Raw genomic sequence first — 19,063 nt, forward strand, 5'->3', positions numbered from 1 at the left:
TGCACATCGCTGTTGAGTAGAGCAAAGGCATGTTCATCTGCTGATGGAGAACTATTGAATCAACTTCTGTCTGTATCAACCACATCTGCCATTAGGAATGAGCTCAGTACCTGCATAACTGGCCTGGTCTGTACACTGGGCACCTTGGCCTGACTCTGTGTTCTGTCTGTTTCTTCTATTTGTTTGTTTGGTTTTTTTTGTTTTGTGGGAATTCTTCATTTTTCTCCTTTTCAAGTGCATTTCAAGTCAGAGTATGTAGGCTGGATTTGGTGCCCATCGAGATTAAACGTATCTATTTGTAATCTCATTATGTGTATCCTTCTAAGCTGTGCCCACTCTGGTGAATTCAGTAATGAAAGAGCACTTGTGCCTACTAAACTTTGAGTTGTCTGAGAGACGTGTGTAAGAATCTATTATATATATATATATATATACATACATATATATAAAGAAAAATTTTCCCCTTGAAAATGTTCTTCCAGTAGTTAAGTTCATTGCACATTTCTGTGAAAGAAGCTGCTTCGGGCCTGTTTCTGTTGAAAGATGCTGGACTAGTTATTCAGTGTATATTATGGGAATTCCTGTAGTGGGAAGGCTGTCTTCTGTACTGAATTTTCTTCCAAAAAGCACACAAATTTTTAAAAAGAAATGATGTGAGTGTGAAGTAAGCAACAGTTAATTTTATCTTGTAGGCTGGAAAAATGTGTAGAAGCTAAAGAAGAGCTAGAGGCAGATCTTTATCATCGGTTTGTTTTGGTGCTGAATGAAAAGAAGACTAAGATAAGAAAATTACAGAAGTTGTTGAACGAAGCTAAAGAATTTGCAGTGGATGCCCAATGTGCAAGGTATCTCCTGATTTCCCTGAGACATTTGGTATCTCATCTGGCACATATTTTGGCTTATTTTCTGTTACTTTAGCCATAGCATTGAGTAACAGTTCTTTCTGGCAAAGTTCTTGGTTATCCAAAACAGCTATGTTACTCGTGAAAGCAGAGGATTCTTTGGAGAGTCATTGCAAATAGCAACATACTGTTTTGGGCTCTGTAGCCAATAAATAAGTATTACTTGAATCTCTCCTCTACAGTATTCTATTAGGATGCAGTTAATTTTTCCAGATGTTGTGCCATTTCTATGGTGGTATTTTTGTATGCTTTCTTCTCCAATCCTCTGATTCTTTTTCTTCTTTGGGAAACAAAAATATCTAAATCTGAATGTTTTTATTTGCTTTTAATTTTAAAAGTAGACTAAGAAGCTGAATTTTTCTAACGCTGCAACACACTTCTATTTGTTTACCATTTTTATGTAGCCTTGTTTTATAACTGCTATTTCAATCTGTCTTTCTACCTGATTATACTCGGTATACTAAGCATAACTCTGGGGACTCCATGTTGATTTGTATCAGTTTGCATTGTCTCTAAGACAGTGCAGAAATAATTATTTTTCTGTTTCTTCTCTTTCTAGGAACAGTATAGCTACAACACAGATGACAACAGAGAAAGAAAATGACTATGATGGCAGCACTGAGGAGGAAAGTGAAAATTTAATACAGTCCTCATTACCATCAGGTAAGGCAGAATGTACTGTCTTTGGGGAATATAATGGGCAGGACAATCACTTTACAAGAATAAACCTTAATGAAGACAAAATACTACCTGACAAGCTGTTCAATGACAAGCCAACCTGTAAGCCTTAAAAATATCTCTCTTTAAGCAGAGTATAATACTGGCATATTCAAATTAAAGAGAGGAAGTTTAAATGCATATTGCATGAGTGAAAGTGCTGTCTTTTCTCCCAAAATGACAAATTGCATACTTTGCAGAACTAATTGCAATCTAATAGTGCCTCAGCTATCAACAGTTTAATTTTAAGTTCTAGGAATCTTGAAGCATATCCCATGACTGCTAAAATGTAAAATGAAGTTCTTGACAGTTTCAGCAGTGTTTAAAAAGGGGAAAGCGAAGAGGTTTAACTGCAGTCAGATAAATAAATAAATAAAAGCTGTGCACACATTTTGCATCATAAAATGGAATAAAAAATGTATTTATAGCAGAACTAATCTTAACTTCTCTATGAATTTTTGTCCTTCTGAAGGTGCTCATAAAATTCAGTTCGACTGAGTTTTCTAGTATTGGTAAAGTGTATGGGACACAGCAGTAGCCCATTCTACAGTATCAGATATTTATCTGTGAATCATAAGAATCATGCAAAATAGTAAGAATCTGCAAGATGAATGCTATAACTGTTCTAAAACTTCAGTGGCATTTGCCATATAGTTATCATAAACTTCTCAGATCTAATAAGTTTTCTTACTGGAGCTTTCTATTTCTACTATAGATGAAGGTAATTAACAACAAACAAGTGTTTAGTGTGCAGCTGGGAAGTAAAAATGTCCAAGGCCCTGACAGAAGTGGTGTTAGACTTTGTAATTCATAACTTTGTTTGTTGAGGACTTACTACTATAATCCAAAACAGGCAGAGCTTCAGACAAATGAAGAAAATAAAGAATCTGCAGCTGTGGAAATGAATGATTTTTTACTGATTTTTTTTTATTCAGAAAACATTTATTTCAAGTATTTTTTAGTAAGTGCCGTGTGGTGCAGTGGTAGAAGTGCCGCTTGCAGCACCGGAGGCCTGGGTTCAAATCCCCCTGTGGCACAAGTGGTAGAAGTGCCGCTCTGCTACACAGAAGACTCGAATCCCGGGAGTTGGACTCGATGATCTCTAAGGTCCCTTCCAACTCGCACAATACTGTGATACTGTGATAGCATCAAGAGAAATGCTTCCTACTTAGTGAAAACATAAGGGAAGTAAAAAAATTACTGGTTCTTTTGCAAGGTTCTATAGGACTTAACTAGCTCAGGGAGTTGTTTGAGACAGACAAATAATTTCCAAAAGCAGAAGTGAAACCTGACCAGTCAAGCTATAATGAGGGTCTGAACTGATCAATGTTGCTGGAAACAAACAAACAAAACAAACAAACAAACAAAAAACAAACAAACAAACAAACAAACAAAAAAAACAAAAAAAACCCAGAAAGTGCACTTTTATTTCCACTTTAATTTTAACCTAAATTTGAAGGTTAATTTTTATTTTTTTTAAAACATTAAATTTTCATTTTCCTCCTCAGCACTGCCACCTTGGTTATTTTCTTTCTTTGTAGCCATCTGTGTTGTAACTATACTATCCCTAGGAAGAGAGGAAACAGATAAAAAGGCTCATATTTATCTCTACTATCCCTGAGAAAAATTATAATTATTTCTGCACTGTCTTAGAGACAATGCAAACTGATATAACTCAACACGGAGTCTCCAGGGTTATGCCTAATGTGTCCAGAAGGACAGATTGAAATATCAGATATTAAAAAAGATGTAAAAAAAATACTGTTTTGTGTTGTCTTTGAGAGATATGGTCCTTTGATTATGTCTAAAGCATTCTTTCAACTGCAAGATTTGAGTATAAAGATTAAAATATCTTTTTGGTACTACAGTCAATTTTTTCATGGCAAAAGCACTTGTAAATCTTAGGTCAGATGGTACTACCTGTGTACCCAGTCTTCTCTTTTTATGAGTGCATATAAGAGCCACACTTCTACCCCCATGCAGTAGTACCTGAAAAGCAGACATCTTTAATAAATACTTTTTATTTCAATTTAGGGAGAAAAAACTAGTTGTATCATAACTTAGCTCCATTCTCCTGTAAACTGGGTGATATATGAAAAGAGCTGTGAAATCACTTCATTTTAAAATTGACCTGTTAGAATATAATCAATTGTAAAGTTTAAAGAACTGGCTATTACTTAGCCAGTGACTAATACTTATTATATTTCTAGTACATTTTTAATGGAATGTTTGGAACACTGAGGGGATTCCCAGTGATTTAGAAAAGCAGCTGCCAATATTGACCCAAAGGAAAGGTAAATTAAATGATATATTCAATTATGGGTATATGACTCAGATGTTGATCTGAGGCAAATATAAGAGCAGGTCTTAATGAAGAAAAATATCAAGAAAAAGAATAAGAAAGGTTAGTTTCAATCCTTGTGCAGGTGCAGAAACTGATGAATGCAGGCTAGATACTTGAGTGTTGTGTAATGAGATTACCAACAGGGTGAAGAAGATAAAATGAGAAAATAATGGATTTTGACTTCTATAAGACATCATTCCGCACCGCATTTTGTTCAAGAAACTGGAACGTGGAAATTTTCCTAGTATATGGTATATAGATTCTCAAACAAGGTAATATGTCTATCTGAAAATACAAATGGAAAATTATCATCCTTGTATCTATACACTGTGAAGTTGAAGATAATTTATATAAACCAATTTGCATTTACTGTCTGTAACCTTACTGCATGTACTCTCAACACAGTGTAATGCAATGATTTCCAGTGCTTTGATAGATTCCCTTTGCTTGAGAAGACTAGCAGTGTCTTAAGTTTTGCTTGTCCAGTCCCTTACTACATAAAGGTTAGTACCTCTGAGTATTGTCACTTTGCCTTCTCCATGCAGACCCATAGAGCAAGGCCAAGAGCTTGTTGGACAACTTTCGCATCCTGCTTTATATTGCACCCATTATGGGACTGCAGCAGTGCTGTGCCTGAACTCGCAGCTTGAAACTTGACCACGTTAGTTCATCTGGTCTCTGCCTGACCTGCTACAAGTTTGTGTCTTCCCACTTCTACCTGCTGGTAGAAGCTACTTTGGGAAATAAAGAATGTGCAGTCAGTGATTTAAAAATGTAAAATATAGGTGAACTGTGTGATTTCTGCGTAAAGACATTGCTTTGCACCTTGACACAGGAACGCATCAAATTTGAGCATCCAGACTTGAAAGCAAATGTTAGCAAGTTGGGGATAGTAACATAGTGGTGACATTGAAAGGACTGGCAAATGATTTATGTGAAATACTAAGATGAATTTTAAGCACCCATTGCAGTCATGTTCTAAAAGAAACTACAGGTGAGATATTGTGATAGTAGATGGTCTTTCCATCCAGCTATTATTACTTAACTTGACTAACTGCAGCTTGACACTTTCTCTGAATATACTCAAGACCTGTCTGGACAATTTCTTGTAAACCTACTTTAGCAGGTAGATTGGACTTGATCTCCAGAGATCCCTTCCAGTCGCTAAGATTCTGTGATATATGATTAACAGTTGAATTGCATAAGAAAACCTCCATATATCATCAACATAAAGATGCTTACTCATGCATGAGCTTTCATCCAGGCTGCCAGATAAGTTTTCAACTTCTTTGCATCAGCAGGTTGCATTTATCTGCTTAGCTTTGCAGAAATTTTCTGCAAGGACCTTTTCCCTACAATAATGACCAGTCTGTAACTAAAATTTACTTAAAAATTTAGATGTTTGACACTTACATTAGTAATGTTAGTAGGTATGATATATAGTTTGTTTATTGCTGGCAGTCTACTTCATGACATAAATCTAATATCAACTGAAATATGTTAATTATTGTCTCAAATCTACATACTGATGCTGTTAATGCTTTCTACTCTAGATGAAGAAATTTAAATTGGATTACAAGCTACTAGTAAATAAAGCACCTAGGAAAACCTAGATATTCATAAGAAGTGCAAGGTTTGCAAGTAATGCTGTGTGTTTTTCTGTACAACAGCTTTGCTTTCCAGTCATTATGCATGAGGTACATTTGTTCATTTGGTGCATATGTTAGTATTGTGAATACAAGACTGAAAAACATGTTCAGCTCATGTGCTCACTGCAGTTTAGTCAATTATTAAGCAGTAGCTAGAAAATGGTGTGCCAGGTCCTTGCCAACGTCTGTGATCTTTTGTTGGAGAGACCTTCTCTGGAGGAAGGACAGGAAGGAAATCATCCTGCTGTTGGGGAGTTCTTCAGAAATGGGTACATTTCAATGTTTCCTGGGGCTGGATAGAGGTTGTTTTCATTTTGCTTTCTAAAGTTTGGTAAGATAAGAACTGAGTCATGGAGAACTGAGGTACAGTTGTTGCTTTGACTGTTAGTACTCCAGCTAAGTTCCAGTAACTTCATAGGTGCCTCTCATTTGGGACTAGTGGTGTGTTCTTTAGCACCATCTCATTTGTTTCGCTCCTCCCCCGCATGTTGCTTCCAGGCCTTCAGCTCTTAATCAAAGGCCTGATATTTTGTTTAGCTTGACAAGTGCCTGGTGTTTTAGGGTCATCATTCTTATTTGGGACTATGGGGTCCTGTGGCAGTAGAATTATGTACACACAGATGAGAAGCATCTGGAGCGATCTTGAAAAGATTACAGAAAGATGTTGATTGGGGTAAGACTTGGAAAGATCTTCAGCTCTTTTCATGTTGCTTTGTTAACAGGATCTGTTTAATAAAAAAGCTGAAAATTGCCAGTCTTTTTGACCTCTATATTTCTGTTAGCCCACAAGACTGATGTGGTGACTCAGTTAGCATGAAGCAGCATGCTGAGGCAGGAAGCTTCTGTTGCTAATTGATGCAGAAACGCTTACTCTGATTAAGGACAGCCCAGAGCACAGACCAGCTGTGGTCTCAGTTCATCATATCGATTTCTCTTTCTTCTACTCAGTGATAACTTTTACTCTTACATAGTCTAGCTCTGAGTCATTTCTCCTAGAAGGCTTAAAAAGACGGTAAGACTATCAGACTAAGAAAAACACATTTGATGTCGTGACTACCAATCATGTCTGTGTCAGACAAATGAAGCCCTTTTGTTAACTATGAAAAATACTGTAGTGCTCCATATGGCAGGAAGATTTTAAACAGAAACAAGTGTTGAGTACCCTCTCTCCTTACTTCCAAGGAAACTGAAATGTAGACAAGGAGTAAAAGTTTTACTTTTCACAGGGTTTGGAAGATGACCTGAGAAAGGAAGGTTATTCTTTTATCTAAGAATATGATGAAATTGTGGGGATAGATGTTATATACTGTACTCTATGTAGATGTGCATGATAATATGTCAGGTAGAAGATAAGCAATACAAAAAACTATTTTATAATTGATTACTATTATCTTCGGTTATAATGCTATTATCTGTGGCCATCTAAATGAGGCTGCTGGGCACAAATCTACAGTCAGATTGCTTTCTCTCTATTTAATTTTCCCTTGTCCATGAATTCTTTAGTCATATTTCATATTGAAACTGGTGGAAGTTACTGCTTCTTAGGAAAGAGAAGGATGTCTAAACCCTGCTGGTTTGAATGAAATTTTTATTTTCCATGCTTGCTGCCATCTACATGGAAATCATAGAATCATAGAATTACCCAGGTTGGAAAAGACCTTGAAGATCATCAAGGCCAACCACAGCCTAACCAGTACCCTAACTCTAAAAAAAAAAACAAAACCCTCTGCTAAATCTTATCCCTGAGCACCACATCCAAACGGCTCTAAACACATCCAGGGATGGTGATTCAACCACCTCCCTGGGGAGCCTATTCCAGTACCTAACTACACTTTCTGTAAACAAGTTCTTCCTAATATCCAACCTAAACTTGCCCTGGCAGAACTTGAGGCCATTTCCCCTCGTCCTGTCACATGTCACTAGTGAGAAGAGACTTGCCCCACTCTCACTGTAAGAACCTTTCAGGTACTGGAAGAGGGCGACAGGTCTCCCCTCAGCCTCCTCTTCCTAAGACTAAACAGCCCCAGCATCCTTAGCCTCTCCTTGTAGGGCTGATTCTCCAAGCCCTTCACGAGCCTCGTTGCCCTTCTCTGAACCTGCTCCAGTACCTCCATGTCAGGAGGTACTGTAAATGTTCTGTATCACATCAATCCTAGAACTTGCAATACTCAGAAAGTCCTGAATGTTTCCTTATGAGGACCAAATTAATTCTAATAAGCTCTTGGCAATGCCTAAAATAAATAAAAGCGAGCATCTTACCATTTTTCACTTTATAATATGCACGTATTCTCCTTCATTCACGGTCTTTCTTAAGGATTAAATGTTGTGCCTTCAGGAGGCTATGACCATTTAAGTTTAATTAGTTCTCTTGTGTAGTCCAAACCACCAATGGCTTGATGCTGCTGGTTAATAAGCTTTGATCAATGTTATTTTAAAAAATGCCTATTATAGCAGCACCCAACTGTGCTGCACGGTTGAAGTTCCATCTGTCAAAGCTTCCCCTTTAGAGCCTGTTTTAAGGAGTTTTAGAACTTGGCCATTTTAATTGACTCTGGGCTTAAACTATTATTTTAATTTTTTTTTTATTATTATTATTATTTTATCAAGCTATAATTGGAAATGGCTAGTCCCAAGGAATAATCTCATTTCTTCCCCCCCCCCCCCCCCCCCCCCCCCCCTTTTTTTTTTTTTTTTTTTTTTGTTCATAACCTGATGTTTTTATGTCTCTGGTTGCCCGGTGGCTTCCCATCCGTGTTATACCAGGTGTTCTGGTCAAAATACTGTCAAAGTACAAATGGCAGAGTTCTATGTCTCTTTAAAAAATCTGCTACAAATATTATACTAAGAGACATTATTAATGTTTTACTTTAAAATATCACTGAAAATTATCAAAACTGTGTACAGCTGTGCTTCTTAGTATACATGCTTCAGTACAAGAAGTAACGTAGCTGAATGCGGTTGTCTTTAAATGAATTATTATTTATTCAGTGGGGGGTATGGAATCACAGTGATATAATATTAATGAATTTATGCCTTGAGAATACTACTGTGGATTACTTTTTCGTGATTGATCAAACAAGTAGAGTCACCACACTGTAGGTTAGGAGTAATGGCATTATCTAGTATCAAGAATAAAACCTTTGCTTTTTTTTCTTGTGCACTGTCAACATACTAGTGAATGTTAAGTATAAAGGAACACCTTTTCTTTGGTGGGCTGTAAATTTTTAATGCGTAATTAAGTTTCTATTCAAATCATTGCTACTTTAAGTGTCTTAATCAGATTCAAGATTAATTGTAAGTTGCATTTTAGAATCATTATAGATTTAGACTCCAGGTACAGTGCACTTTGATGGATACTGCTGTATTTTGTCTCCCCACATAATAACAAAAATGGTTTAGATAGTGCAATATTAAAACTTTGGAGCTGGGTAGAATCACTGTATATTTTTACTTTAGGTTTTATATATCCCTGCACACATTAACAAATGACTTGTAGTTCTAATCATTTTGAAATATGTCAATTAATGAAGCTGTATTTTTATTAGTCCTGAGTTCCTCAATGAATAGATTTTCCAGCTAAGGAAGCAAACCAGCTGTATGTTTGTACCCCCCAGCTTGCTAGAGTTCTGGTGTTCCTTCTGGTTCTCTGGAACTAAAACTTTGTTTTACTTTGCTACAGTGTTAGGAAAAAATAATTTTAATAAGGGAAAAAAAAAAAAAAAAAAAAAAACAAAAAAAAAACAAGGGGGGGGGAGGCATAGGTAGAAACCCTTATTGTATATCTGTGAGTACCGATGTGTTCCTATGGGACATGTAAAGGCAATGTAGAGCCTCCTTCTGTTCTTGCTTGTATTTCTTACCAATCTGACATGTACCAAACAGGATGGGCATAAATTCTGTGAGTACTTCACCGGGCATGCACATTCTGATACCAGTTTCCTTTGCAAAATCCTGTAACTTGACCGTTGGCCAGACAGCTTTATTTCAATACGACCCTTCCTTTGTTTTCTATCCTTGGTGAACTACAGAGGACCTATTTCAGCACACTCTGGATGAGTATGTAATTCATCAGTTGTGAAACCAGAGCCTTAATGGTGGTGGAATAGTGCTATAATACCCCTTCTCTGTTTTATCCTCCTTCAGTAAATAGTTGAAAAACAACCACTTATCAAGTAAATAGGAAACTTTTGCTGGTCATCAGTAACCTTCTTGTGTTAATCCCCATTCTAACAGTGTTGTTTGTTCTTGTGCTCTTAGAGCACTGACTCCTCATGCATTTGTTTAATATCCAGCATAATGGTCTTTTGGGGATCTGTTGTATTTAAAGAACTAGTGATAATTATTATTCCTTTACCAAAATATACTTCAACACATGTTCTACAGAAGATAGAAACAATAGAATGCAACATACAGTAACAACATTGTTTTATTCTATACATGCTGCACCTGCTGTTGGAACCACTCTATCACACAGATTCATTGTGCATTCATGCCACAAACCTGCTTAAAAATTTTTTAGAGTTGCAGGTCATAAGTTGGTTTACATGAACGTACAGACAAAGGTTCATTTTCCCTCTTGGGTGTCATTTTGGAAAAGTAAAACATTTCATTTCTGAGTTTTTTTAATTGTGTTATGACCTGTCTTTAGCATACATTATTACCATGTCTAATTTAATCAATACTTTTCATTTTATTTTCAGTTCACATCATTTACTCATGATAGTTTTCTTGGGCATGTTTACAAGGACATGTATTTGCTTTTGTGGCTATATGGTTTTAAAATGTAAGTAATTCAGAGAGGAAGGCAAGGCATCAAAATCTTTAAATATTTCTTCACACTATGTAGAAATCAAATAAAACAATTCACGTGATAGTAACACAATACATGTGTACTCTTTTCTCACTGGGAAATATGGACATACTTTAGAAGGATTTGTCGTGGTTTTGTCAGTATCAGCTCATGGAGAAATGTCCTATCATCAAAGGGAACTGTTAGTTCTTGAGAAAAATAGCTCCTGCAGGAGTACTGATAGTGAGTTTCTATAACCCTGAATATTTGGATAAAAGCTCTTATCTTCATCTATTGAATAGAGTGCCTATCAGTGGCAACCAACAAAGCCCGGATGCTGCTGACTCTTGCAGACCTGAGAATTCTGTGTTCAGCAAGTAACACATTCAAGCTAAGTTTGCTGGCATAACTTGAAACTTCTGACTATGTGCACAATTTTAAACATCTCTTATCATTTTAATATTTATAGATTATATACATCGTGCTTCATGCGTGTTTTATCATGACTGGTGGTAACTCAAGCTTTTTCATTACATTAATTTTATGGACAATTACAAGCTTCTGGTTCTGAACTTTGTATGTTGCAGTTAGCTAGCAAAATGCTGGAAAGGCATTTACTTAGGCTACCTAACATTCTCTTAATTTCTTCCTATCTGTATTACAGTGCCTTATTTAACACTGCAAACAGTGTATCCTGATTAATAGCTGGGATAACATATGGCAATTCATTTGATTTATTCCTTGTACAGGTTAAAGTATGCGTATTTACTCGATTTTACTTGATTTAACTTGAATTTTTCTCAGTCTGACTTTACGCTCTGGTTCTGGTAGGAATCTGCTAGACTGAAGGGTCAACTTCTCCAGTTGGGTATGCTTCTTGTTGCTGATTTTTGTATCCTGATATCCCCTAAGTACTTGACTAGAAACTTAATTCAGAGCTATAGAAACTTAAAACCCTTCCCACTATGTAAAATAAGAATAGATTTATTTTTTTTTTCCTTTTTTGTCCTTTAAAAAGACTTTCATTAAGAAGGAGAAAATCCTTTTGTTCTGTAGGCTGAAACTTGCAAGTATAATACCACAGATTGTTGTGTGGGACTTTTATTTTTTCCTTCTTCTCTCCTTGTTTTCTCTTTTATCTTTATTTTTTTACTGTTATTGTTTGTATACATCTCAAGTGACAGATTCAGTCATGAATCACTTCCTAAACACCCTCTAGGTTTTATTCTAGAAGTAGCACATAGTTCAGTTTAAAAAATGTTGAAGGTGGAATGTTAGAGGGACATAAAATTGTGTTAGGACAAGGTGCTTTAGTTGATAAAAATTCTATATGCAAATTCACAAAAAAGGTTTCACACAGTGTTAGATTTCTTGGACAGCAATTTTGTTGAGCATTGTACAGGAAACCTGAGAAACCCCTTTTCATCATAATGATGAAAGGCTCTCTTTCAGGACCGCTTTCCTCAGCCTGCATAACGCTACATATGTTGCCATACAAGTTTCATGTAAAATATGGTACATTTGTAAAATCTTTGTGGGATACTTTAAAGTAATTCAGAGACAGTAGATAAATGAAGTCTAGTTATTACTACATTATATTGAGAATTACTATTAGTTGTGTATTCTGCTTGTTTTCAAAATCTAACCCAAGCTTGTTGATTTATGCTCCTTTTTGTACAACAGTCAGAATTAACTCATAAAGAAGATATTAGTTAAAAAGTTTGTCTTAGAGAAGATCAAATGTTATGTTACATACTCTGAAAGACAGCTTTATTCAAGTGTGACCTAATGGAGGAAAGAGATATTTGCAAAACCAAAGCTGCCAGCAGCATCTTAGTAGTTTTTTGACTTACTGTATAAATTAATGGGAATGATGCCTAATTGAAAATATGATGAAATGACAAACTCTGTCTTCTACTCTGTCTTCTGCTCTGTCTTCTGATCAATTCGGTGGAGAACAGAGAGAGAATGTACTTCTTCATGTTTACAAATCCCTGCGTTTACTCACCTACTTATATGTTTTATTTATTTAATTCCCATGAGACATGGGTAATGTGACAGATCCTCACAGCTTCTGTAAATACCCAACAGTAAATTCACAAGAATCAGAGCTTCATGTATAGGAAGATAGGTGTAAGTAAAAGCTCTCTAATATTTTGTGGTATGTATTCTAAAACATGATTATTTTTACTGTAATTAGATTTAATCCTCGATGCCTACATATTCTTATTAAATGATGATTAAATTTGTTTCCTATGGATACAACTCTTCTGTCTTAGAAACTGAATACCTTACTTTTCTTAATAGAGGATAGATAAGCACAATATCAGAGAAATGATCTTCTGAACTTCTCATCCCCAATTCACATCACTTAACTAGTGGCAAGCCCTAAACAGTGTGAGATAGCAGTTAGTAGGTGTGATCATGACCACAGGAGACTAATTGTTGTACTGAAGTCACTGGGCCTTCCTTTGTATTACTCAGTCATTTAAATTTTCCCCAATAAGCTATCCCCAGAGACAAGATACTAACCTTTTCCTCCTTTATACAATTATCTTTAACAACTCATTTATAACTTATGTTCATTACTGATTCTTCAGGAATGTGCCTCCGGTGGCGCAGTGGTATAAGTTGCTGCTTGCAACACCAGAGGCCCGGGGTTCGAATCCCCCCTGTGGCGTAAGTGGCAGAAATGCTGCTCTGCTACACAGAGGCCTCGAATCCTGGGAGTTGGACTCGATGATCTCTAAGGTCCCTTCCAACTCGCATGATACTGTGATACTGTGATACTGTGATACTGTGATACTGTGATACTGTGATACTGTGATACTGTGAAGGAGACACACCATTACCCTCTTCATGTGAAGAATGTTGGGTTACTTACTGAGCTGCTCAGTACTTCTATAGCCATTCTTTGAATTTATGCACACATTTGAATAGCTAAATATAAATTAAAACAGGTACCTATTTTTAAATGTGTGTTGTTTTTTTTTTTTCTTTTTCTTTTAAGAAATATTATATTGAAGGTTAGATTTAGCCTTCTGTGAAGATATCAGCTGTGTTCAAAATCAACAAAATGAAAATGAAAAAGTGTACATTAGCATATGCTCATATGTACTAACATTATGGAGTGAGTGGAGAGTATAATCAACATCTTAAACTGATGGCTATTTCTTATCCTCTTTTAACCAGATATCTGTAAGGAATTTACTTATTTCAAGAGGGAAAGTAGACTGGAGTTATGGGAGGGTGCTCCTACACACAACTCTGTTCCAGTAATGGAGGCTTTTGATCTGCCATGTTTGTTTCACTAAACTATTGTCTCTGCTTGTTCAGGTTAGTCCCTTGATTTCCATGTGCTGCTTCTGTAACTTACAGCTGTCTCCAAGTAAGGAAGGGAAAAACATGGCTTGCCTGGGCTCTGTGAGCTGCTGTCCCAGCCAGAAAAAAAAATGATTCTTTTAATCTTGGGCCATGAGTTGAATTCGCACAAGGGTACTCATTACTTAGGTTCCTGGGAGAGAAGGGTCAGGTCGTGGATATCTGATTGCCAACAATTTCCTTAAGTCCCTTCCTGGGAAACACAAGTGGTGGGCAATTTGGAAGGCTTTGGAGTATGAACTTTAGAAGCACTGTGTAAAGCAGAGTAGTTAACCTGATTTGTAACCTCCTATAGACCTTGCGTGAGGGAATTCTAACACTCACAACTGATGAAACAATATTAAAATAGCAGTAAGCATTTTCATATTATGCGAATGCACTTTATTTGATGAAGATTTTAGAGTAATTTAAAAGAAAATACACAAAAATTTGTATTCAAAGTGAAGTATTTTCAGTCCTTGAAGGCAGTTTACTTCATTACACCTCAACAAATATTAACTTATTAGTTATCCAGAAAAATTGGTCTTTCTTAGAAACAGTATGCTGGCTTCTTGCATCCTCAATCAGTGTATGCCAGACAAAATGTAAATGAGGCAGATAGCCAATATGAATTCATATATTAGAGTATATTAGAATAAATTTTATGCTAGAGAATCTTATCACAGGAGTATGCGCATTAAGAAGCAGAGTTCAAAGGGGACAACCTTTCTGAATACCTAACATTTGGAATAGCTTACTTAATTGCAGTTTCTCAGCCTCAGTTACATTTTATGAGTCAGTGGATATACTGTTTTTTGAGTATTTGTCCTGGTCTTCCATGATTTTGGATTTTCAGATGTGAAAGCTTTGCAGAATTTTTTCTAGGGATTTTCAGGAAAGAACAAAAACATTGGCATATAAAAGAACAAAATAGATGATACTGACGGGATAGTTGGTGCTGGATACAGGATATGTTTGCCCATTTGTTTTAAAAATAAACTTTAAGATTGATAAAGTAGAATTATCTGTAGGTCTCCTATGTCTGTGGCTATTACCTAACTGCTTTTGTTTTGATAGAAGTGCAGCACAGCACAACAGGTTACCTTGCCTGTAGCCACAGTGCTAAACAAATCTTGGCAATAAGAGCTTTCATTTGACAAAATCACCTGCCTTAGATCATCATGTGTATTAGTTGCTTGGCATCAGCTTTCATCTCTGTTCAAAGATGAATCCTCATCCACAACTTATTCAAACACTGCTCCTTCCTTCAAATTAGCATTTAGAGCATTCTATTCATTTCGATCCTTGGCAAAGGTCTGTCACTTATTCACAGTTTGCTTTAACTGAGGCAGATTGTAGGCTGCCTGAAAACACAGTTCCCCAATTTCCTTATTTAACAACAGCAAGTCTGAGTCACAGTACCTAGTGCTCACTTGTTTCCAACTGTGTAGCAAGGTGTGCTTAATAAACATCCCTACAAAGCAGGAGTATGTGTTTGTGCAGCAGTTTGGTGAGGAGTGATTCTTTATGCAGGAGGTTAAAAACGTGGTATTTATCCTCCAACTGAAGCTGCTGGTAGATTGTTTCTGAATTGAATTCAGTTTAGTTAAGCAAAAATGGCCAACTCAAACGTTGCCAGCTACCCTGATTTTAAAAAGAAAATTCTAACTGGTATACATTAGCTCCGTTTAAAATAAATGTATGCTGCTAACAGGTGAGTTATCATGTGGATACAGCACTGAGCTTAAGCCAAGGATCCTGGCTGAATGGCTATCACCATACATTGAGGCAAATGACTGATAGTTTATAAATTTTACACTGATGAAGACTTGTCTTCAGAGTGTTAGGATGGCGTGGAAAAACTGAGTGGCAGGTTTTCAGAAATATTACAGAAATGATCAGTTTGTTTACTGTAGTTTGTATGCAGTAGTATGCTGCCATAGGAACTGAAATAACTTTTCTTCTATCCAATCTAAATGTCCCCTCCTTTAGTTTGAAACCATTTCCGCTTGTCCTATCACAACAGGCCCTGCTAATGAGTCTGTCCCCTTCTTTTTTATAGCTCCCCTTCACTGGAAGACCACTCTCAGGTCTCCCCAGAGCCTTCTTCTCTCCAGGCTGAACAGCCCTGGCTATCAACTGTCCTTACAGGAGTGGTGTTCCACCCCTTGTAATGCTTTTGTGGTCCACCTCTGGTGGTGCTCCTACAGATCCAAGGGTTAGATGTAAAGTGTGGATGGACTTCTAGATTGAGTGCATTTTCAACTGCTACAGTGTGCTTCTGTCATTTGTTCTCGCACGAAGTGCCTTATTTTCCTTGTACTTTTTGTTCATGCCCCTCCACCGCTCCCCTTCCAATGCTGACAAATATTAAACAAAATTCAGTAACCTGTTCTGCAAAGCATTTGTCAGCAGTGAAAATATTAGCAAATCACTAAGCAAGGTCATTTTGCCCCCAGGATGGAAAAGAAAATTAAGTACACATCACCTTCAGTTGCCCAAGAGAGAGATAAGCTCCTATTTTGCACTTAGATGCAAGCTCTTTGTATGAGAATAATTTATCTTTTCATCATAGTGGAGAATAGAGAGCTGTTTTCCTCCTGGGATTAATAGTTTATATTTTCAAGAAATACTTGACACTTTCAGCTTCTAAGGAGATGTTAAAGGTGTTAATAAAAACTTCTGATAATTGTGACATGAATAAATCTGCATGTTCTCTGTGGGCTGAGATGGAAGTGAGTTTTAAATGATGGAAGTGTTACCTTCCATTTTCCACTTACCTGAATCAAAACTAATTTTTTGAGAATGAAATGAAAGGAGTTGCTGCACAGGTAAGACTTACACTGAGAACCTGACCCCAGTGATTGCCACCTGATGGCATGACTGGATCATACCAAGCATGAAGTCACAGTTGTGAACTGTATCACAGTCTTTTGTCAGTGAACTGTGGCAGGATCCTCAAGATTTTCAATGGGAATTCTTTTTCACACTATCAGTTCTTTCAATTTCCTTGAAATTAAGTAGTGAGTTTTGATGTCGGTTGCTCTCAGAAAGCATCCACAAGGTCCAAATTGTAAATGGCTTCCCGTTAGTGCTTCTGTGAATGAATTATATTGCATTTTAGGCTGCTGGATTACTCAGTGGTGTTTTATTCTGTACGTGGTTATAGCATTTGGTTTAGGAAACGCCTTGTGAAAGAAACTTCTATCTAGCCACATTAACATCAAAAAGATGTTTAAGTAGCAAAGTACTTTCTGACCAGCTTTGTTGCATAATTATATTTTAATAATCTAGGGAAGTAAGGATGGAAAATTATACCTTAATTCTAGAAGAAGCATTATTCCCATTGCCTCCTGAGAAGAGGTAGTTTTTGTCTACCTTACGCTCAGTCTCTGGGGAGGTAGCAGGAAAGCTGTGGAGTGCTCAGAAGAGAAGCTGGTTTACTGTTTCCATGCTTATACCCTAAGACAACATAAGTAATAATGGAAGAGATGCAGTAACCCCACAGTAGGTAGTGTGTCATCCCTCAGTGAGTGCCTTGCTTGTGAGGCTTGACTGATGTTTAGGGAAATTAAAGGTACTTTTATGTACAAAGAAAGGCCAACTCTGTGAGTGTTCCTGTGTACTTTGAAGTGACAGATATTTAAGAGCTGCACTGAGCATCCAGATAAGCAGACACTCTCAGGAGATGCTTATATTTTGTAGTTGAAGTATGTTATTTAAATCTTTTTCTAAAGCTAAACCATAGTAGGGCCCTATCTTTGGCCTACTGAGTGGAATATTCCGTTGCATGAACAACACAAAAGTTACCTTAAAATATCAAGCCTGTCAATTCCTTTGGACAGGAGTTTGTAAGCCGTCATGGCTGTACTCATCTGGAAGCAAAGGAGCTGGCATGGGGCAAGCAGTACCACACTGAATACGATGGGAGAACCCATGATCCTCATCTCCATCTTGCTTGAGGCAAGACAAGAAGCTTATGGTGCAGGCTGGGGGTGTTCTTCTGCAGCTCTTCCCAGCCTGGTGGAGGTCAGCCTGTCTGTTTTACTCTGTGCAGCTCTGTCTTGGCGTAGCAAGAAGCTGTAACAGAACAGGTGATATTTTGTTTTACATAGCTTGTTTTTTTTTGTTTTTTGGTTATAAAGTGCAATGTCAGACTTTGACTGTGAGTTATTTCCTGCTTCATTCCCTTTTCTTTAATGTGAAGTGCCATAATTCTATAGAACTGAAGAAAGGTACAATCTCATTTGCTGACAGTAGCCCGTGTTTCGGTCATTCTTGACACTGTACTTCTGAGAGTGTTTTATGACCTGTGTCATATAACTGTATCCAGTGTCTGGGATGGGAAACCAAAAGGCAAAACAAAACACACGCCCTTCACGCTAGCAGTGTGGTGTGTTGCTGTCAGGTTGACTTTGCTCTGTTGCCACTGCCATTCAGAAATGGCAGCACATAGACACTTAAATCTGTGGTACTATTTCAGAAGTCATCTCCTTGTTGCATTGAAACCCAAGAAACGTTAAAGTTCCTGATTGTGAAAAAACTGTGTTTTGAACTGCTGAGCTCATGTGGTGGTCTATGCTAAGGAATAGCCTGAGCACATTCTCTGGTAGGAACAGAAGACCTGTATTTTCTGTATATATCCCTAGTTAATGAGACCAGTAGTTTTTATAATTTGAAATAAAATCAAATAAAAGTTCTAGAGAAAATACCACTTTTTTTTTTTTTTTTTTTTTTTTTTTTTTTTTTTTTTTTTTTTGTAGTAAAGGCTACTGGAGTAGATCAACAAGATATGTAATAATACCCTTTTCATGAAGTGGCTGCCTTTAGACACAACCATGCAGGAGAGCTGCTAGCTGCATGAGCTGAGATCTCAGCAGCCACTGGGAATGTCCTCTGTGGGTGGATCTGTCCATACAGCTCATTTTGACTTGTTCAAGCTTAAGAAAGACTTACTGTAAGAAAGTGAACTTCAGGTCTGGGGTAAGTGTGTTGTGCTAACAAGTTAAAATGTGGTGTCTGATGGGATAGGCAGGGTGATGATTAGAAAAGAGGAATCTACTGTAAAATTTTAGCATACCTTTTTTTTTTTTTTTTTTTTTAAATAACTTCTATTTATAGCTTCTACTAGCAAAAGAAAAAAAAATGTCAAGAAGTATTCCAGTTGCTTGTCGGATAATCGTTATTCATCTGTCTTTTCAGGAAATAAAGCTTAAAATTAAAATGGCACAGACAATTAGCCTTTTTTGTTTGTTTGTTTTGTGTATTTCCCCAGAAAACCATCTCAGAATAATACACTGAG

At 36.9% G+C, this 19,063-nt stretch overlaps 1 protein-coding gene across 2 annotated transcripts in view; it reads left to right on the forward strand.

Annotated features, from left to right (window-relative positions):
• Nucleotides 1-19,063, forward strand: part of XRCC4 (X-ray repair cross complementing 4) — a 172,076-nt gene that overhangs the window by 75,843 nt on the left and 77,170 nt on the right. For both annotated transcript variants that reach the window (XM_072359156.1, XM_072359157.1), the window contains 2 exons: nt 693-845; nt 1,462-1,565. In XM_072359156.1, coding sequence (XP_072215257.1) covers nt 693-845; nt 1,462-1,565 — 257 coding nt within the window. The remainder of the gene's footprint in view (nt 1-692; nt 846-1,461; nt 1,566-19,063) is intronic.

Source organism: Excalfactoria chinensis, chromosome Z (genome assembly GCF_039878825.1).
Source record: "Excalfactoria chinensis isolate bCotChi1 chromosome Z, bCotChi1.hap2, whole genome shotgun sequence".
Taxonomy (NCBI): Eukaryota; Metazoa; Chordata; class Aves; order Galliformes; family Phasianidae; genus Excalfactoria; species Excalfactoria chinensis.